This window comes from Helianthus annuus, chromosome 7 (genome assembly GCF_002127325.2).
Source record: "Helianthus annuus cultivar XRQ/B chromosome 7, HanXRQr2.0-SUNRISE, whole genome shotgun sequence".
NCBI lineage: Eukaryota > Viridiplantae > Streptophyta > Magnoliopsida > Asterales > Asteraceae > Helianthus > Helianthus annuus.
Genome location: NC_035439.2, coordinates 44,636,783 through 44,641,339, shown reverse-complemented (window position 1 = coordinate 44,641,339; position 4,557 = coordinate 44,636,783). Strand labels below are relative to the sequence as shown.

At 44.3% G+C, this 4,557-nt stretch overlaps 1 protein-coding gene across 1 annotated transcript; it reads left to right on the top strand.

Annotated features, from left to right (window-relative positions):
• The first annotated feature begins 2,737 nt into the window (after positions 1 to 2,737).
• Positions 2,738 to 3,976, top strand: LOC110866776. Its single transcript, XM_022115925.1, has 2 exons — positions 2,738 to 3,021; positions 3,127 to 3,976. The coding sequence occupies exons 1-2, from the start codon at positions 2,738 to 2,740 to the stop codon at positions 3,974 to 3,976; spliced, it is 1,134 nt and encodes a 377-aa protein (XP_021971617.1).
• The last annotated feature ends 581 nt before the right edge of the window (positions 3,977 to 4,557 follow it).

Below are 4,557 nucleotides of genomic sequence, written 5' to 3'. Positions count from 1 at the left end.
ATTCCGCCTCTTTGCGGCAATATTATGGTTTAAACCTTAGTAGTTTATTTTCATTTTGATGTATGAAACAATAACACTTTACTTTCATGTTAATGGTTTGTAACCGACACACTAAACTTATGTTGTAATGTTTTGAAACACTTATGTAATGGCAATGGAGTATGTTTTATTCATATAGTTTGTTCATGTACATCGATATTTATGCAATGAAAACCATACAGATCACACTTCGCGCTTCCGCTATGAGCGGGTGTGACAGGTTGGTATCAGAGCATCGATTGTAGTGAACCAGGATTCTTGCTCGAGTCTAAGTCTACAATCACTAGGGATCTCTCACGAAAACCATTTAAACACAAACAAATGTTTTCATTTGCATAAACATTTTTCATGGTCCATTTTCAACAAGAATTCATCTCATACAAATCAAGCAAGGACATTAGTGTCTTAGTCATCTAAATGGTAGACATGCAACTTTAAGTTAATCCACACAACACAATTAGGATAACTTAAAATAAACCTTATGTGAAAAATACATTTCGTGTATATATGTAAAGTAATATATAATCATACGTGTCGAACAACTCATTTCTCAGGTCACCATGTCTTCATCTGAAGGAAGCAACGTTTACGACGACGTAGACCCCATGGAGATTGTATCTGACGTGGATTACGTACCGAAGGTTCAGGTCATCTTATCTGATAGCGACTCTACATCTGACAGCGACATGGACGACTTCCAACCGTTTGCACTTCTGGGCGACATCATCGATGATGATGTGTTAGCTATTCCTCCTCCACTTAACGATATAGTTATTATAGGTCACCCGAAGGGTGAGCATGTAGTCGAGATTATACCCTTAGTCATCGCTCCTCTTGACATTATGCCATTTATCGTTGACCTCGACGATGACGACGACGTCGTTCCGGTGATTCCAGTGGATCACATGGATGCTGATTTGGGAGACGGAGAAGTTCACGATGTGGTTATCTTAGACATTGCATCACCAGTGGTCTCGGTGATCGATATTTCTTCTGATGCAGATACCGACTCAGATGCTTCCTCTTATGCATCCGTTACTTCGTCTGCTCTGCAGGCCATTGGCCTACAGCGAAATGCAGACTTTGGGGATGGCGTCATGCCAGCAGATCCAGTCATCCTTGCACCTATTCCAGTCCCTGCACCAGATGCATCTCCTGAGCACATTCGCCTCCTGCGCCCCGCACCTATCATACCACATACTGGTCATACCGATGAGGCCGGGCCATCCGGACATGCCCACATACCACCCAGTGATATGGACCTATACTCTCAGCAGTTCGCTCAGTCCCACAGGTTCCTGCCGAGCCTCTTACTACGCCACACTCTCCACCTCATGTTATGCCCAGGTCGGATCCGTACCACCCATTGCATTACCCAGCTGTTACTACCGACGATCTTCTGCTATCTCTACAACTTCAGGTCGACATACTCTTTCACAGAGTCCATGAGCTTCAGCAGCGTGATGATGCTAGACCACCACCACAGGCTCCACCACCACCACCTGCATTTCCACCTGACTTACGTGCTCGTGTGCTGACACTCGAGCAGCAGATAGACTTTCGCATCCGTCGAGTTCATGAACTCGAGGAGGAGCTTACTCACCTTCATGGTTTGGTACTTTTGACTCCACCACCTATCCCCCCTCCACCATAGACGTTCACTTGCAGGTTATCTTTTGTACCCGTTTTATGTACATATTGATGCTCCACCAAGTTTTGAAGACAACCGACAGATAGCGGATCACACAGTTGGAAGGAAGATTTTGTTATCCCTTTTGTTGTACTAGACTAGTATGACCGGGTTATGTAGCCCGAGTCCATTTTGTTTCCTTTCAAACGATTATGTAACCGGTTGACTGATATATATATGAAAAACTTGGTGTTATCTTTTATATGCATCTGAATGGTCTGGTTGGACACATCTTATTGCTTATGTTAACTTATTTACTCGCATTATACGTTCTTGGTGATATTGCTATTAATGTTATGAATATATCTTTCTTTCTTCTTACTTAGTAAAAATATTTAACAAACCAAATCAACGTCTAATCTTTATCCTATTTCTCCTTTGGAAGAATCACGCCACCAAGGAGAGCTTTACGTTCACGGATAGTTAATCCACCCCACCCCCACCAATGCCTACGACTGAGGTATAACTGAATGCACTAATTGAAGAAAGGATAACACAAGCCATAGCACTGTACGAAGCATCGCGCGTCGAAACCAGTGGCGGCACTGGTGGAACAGGCGGTACTTCAAATGGAAACAATGCTAATTGTAATGTTTAGACATTTTTTTAGTGGCAACTCATTCAAATCCTTTCATGATCTATTCGTACGATTCACTGTTTGCTCATTCATAATCCGTTTGTCCAATTTCAGGGTGCACATTCAAGCAGTTTCTGGACTGCAAGCTACTTAACTATGATGGCACAGGCGGTGCTGTGGCTTTCGTGCGCTGGACTGAGAAATCGGATTCCACCATCAGAATGAGCAGATGTTCCGCTAGTCAGCATGTCACTTTCGTTACTGGCATGTTTCTCAACGAGGCCCTTACATGGTGGAACTTACAAGTGCAAACTTTGGGTGATAACACTGCTTATGCGTTGACTTGGGATGAACTGAAGGAACGTATGAGGGATAAGTAATGTTCTCGTGCTGAACTCTAGAAATTGGAGAACGAGTTTTGGCACCTTACCATGGTCAGAGCTGATATCACTGGATATACGCAAAGCTTTCACGACCTGTCCCGCGTGATTCCTTATCTTGTAACACCTGAATACAAGCGTATCGAGCGCTACATCTGGGGACTTTCTCCCAAGATTCGGAGTTTGGTTACTGCAGCTAAGCCCACGACTATTACTCAGGCTGTGACTATAGCCGTGAGCCTCACTGAAGACGGGGTCAGGATGAATATATTCTCAGAGAAAGGTGATGAGAAGAAGGAAACACATGTCGAGTCTTCCAACAGTGGGAAGAGGACGTACTCAAATTTCAAGAAGGGAACCCGTGGTAATAACAACAACAACAACAGTAACAACAACCACAACAACAATAACCCCAACAACAACAACAACAACAACAACAGGCGACAGAATAACTCGCAAAAGGATGCAAGGGCGTTTGTAGCCACAAACGACACTGGTCCTAAGAAGTACGCTGGTACTTTACCCAAGTGTGAGCCTTGCAAATATCATCATTTGGGCGATTGTCGGGTTGTCAAGTGTGACAAGTGTGGCAAGAATGGCCACCGTGCTGAATCATGTTGGGGAACGGGAAATAATACTGGATCGGGAAGTGGAAATGGTAACAAGAATGGGAATGGAAATGGGCGTGGTCAAGGATGCTTTAGATGCGGAAGCAAGGATCACTTCAAGAAAGACTGTCCTAAAGAAAACCCAGCTCAGGGTAGGGCATTTGTGATCGGAGCAAAGGATGCGCGCCAAGACCCTAATGTGGTCACTGGTACGTTCCTCATCAACAATCATTTCGCATCCATATTATTTGATACCGGTTCCGATTTTAGTTTTATTTCTATGGACTTTAAAAATATTGTGGGCATAGAAACAAGTAAGTTACATGTGCCTTACTCAATAGAATTGGCAAACGGTAAACTAGTCGAGTCCGGGGAAGTTGCTAAGGGATGTTCCTTAGAACTTGGCGAACAAACATTCAAAATCGATCTCTTACCCGTGAAGTTGGGTAGTTTCGACGTAGTGGTCGGCATGGATTGGTTATCCGATAACCGAGCCGAAGTCGTGTGCCATGAGAAGATCATATGCCTACCACTAGCGAACGAAGAGACACTTGTTATTCATGGAGAGAAGCGCGACATGCCAATGCGGATTATCAACTGTATGAAGGCACAGAAGTGCTTACGGAAGGGTGGTATTGCATTCCTTGCGCATGTTGTTGACAAGAAGGCCGAGGGGCCGTAGCTGAAAGACATTCCTGTGATAAGAGACTTTCCTGAAGTCTTTCCTGACGACTTGCCGGGATTACCACCAATTCGACAAGTCGAGTTTCACATCGACTTAGTACCGGGAGCAGCACCTGTAGCCAGATCTCCATATCGATTAGCACCTTCTGAGATGCAGGAATTGTCCACACAACTTCAAGAGTTGTTGGATAAGGGATTCATTAGACCAAGCTTCTCGCCTTGGGGAGCTCCAGTTCTTTTTGTGAAGAAGAAGGACGGGACATTCAGAATGTGTATCGACTACAGAGAGTTGAATAAACTCACCATCAAGAATCGGTATCCACTACCGAGGATTGATGACTTATTCGACCAACTGCAAGGTTCGAGCTTCTACTCCAAGATAGACTTACGATCGGGGTATCACCAGCTACGAATACAAGAAGAAAGCATACCGAAAACGGCCTTTCGAACTCGTTATGGTCATTACGAGTTTCTCGTTATGCCTTTTGGTTTAACGAACGCACCGGCGGTCTTCATGGATTTAATGAACCGCGTGTGCAAGCCGTATCTCGACAAATTCGTCATAGTGTTCACTGACGA

Coding starts and splice junctions, on each gene's coding strand:
- LOC110866776 (XM_022115925.1), top strand. CDS start 2,738: ATGGTCAGAGCTGATATCACTGGATATACGCAAAGCTTTCACGACCTG. Junction 3,022..3,126: donor TCCAACAGTGGGAAGAGGAC/GTACTCAAATTT, acceptor CAACAACAACAG/GCGACAGAATAACTCGCAAA.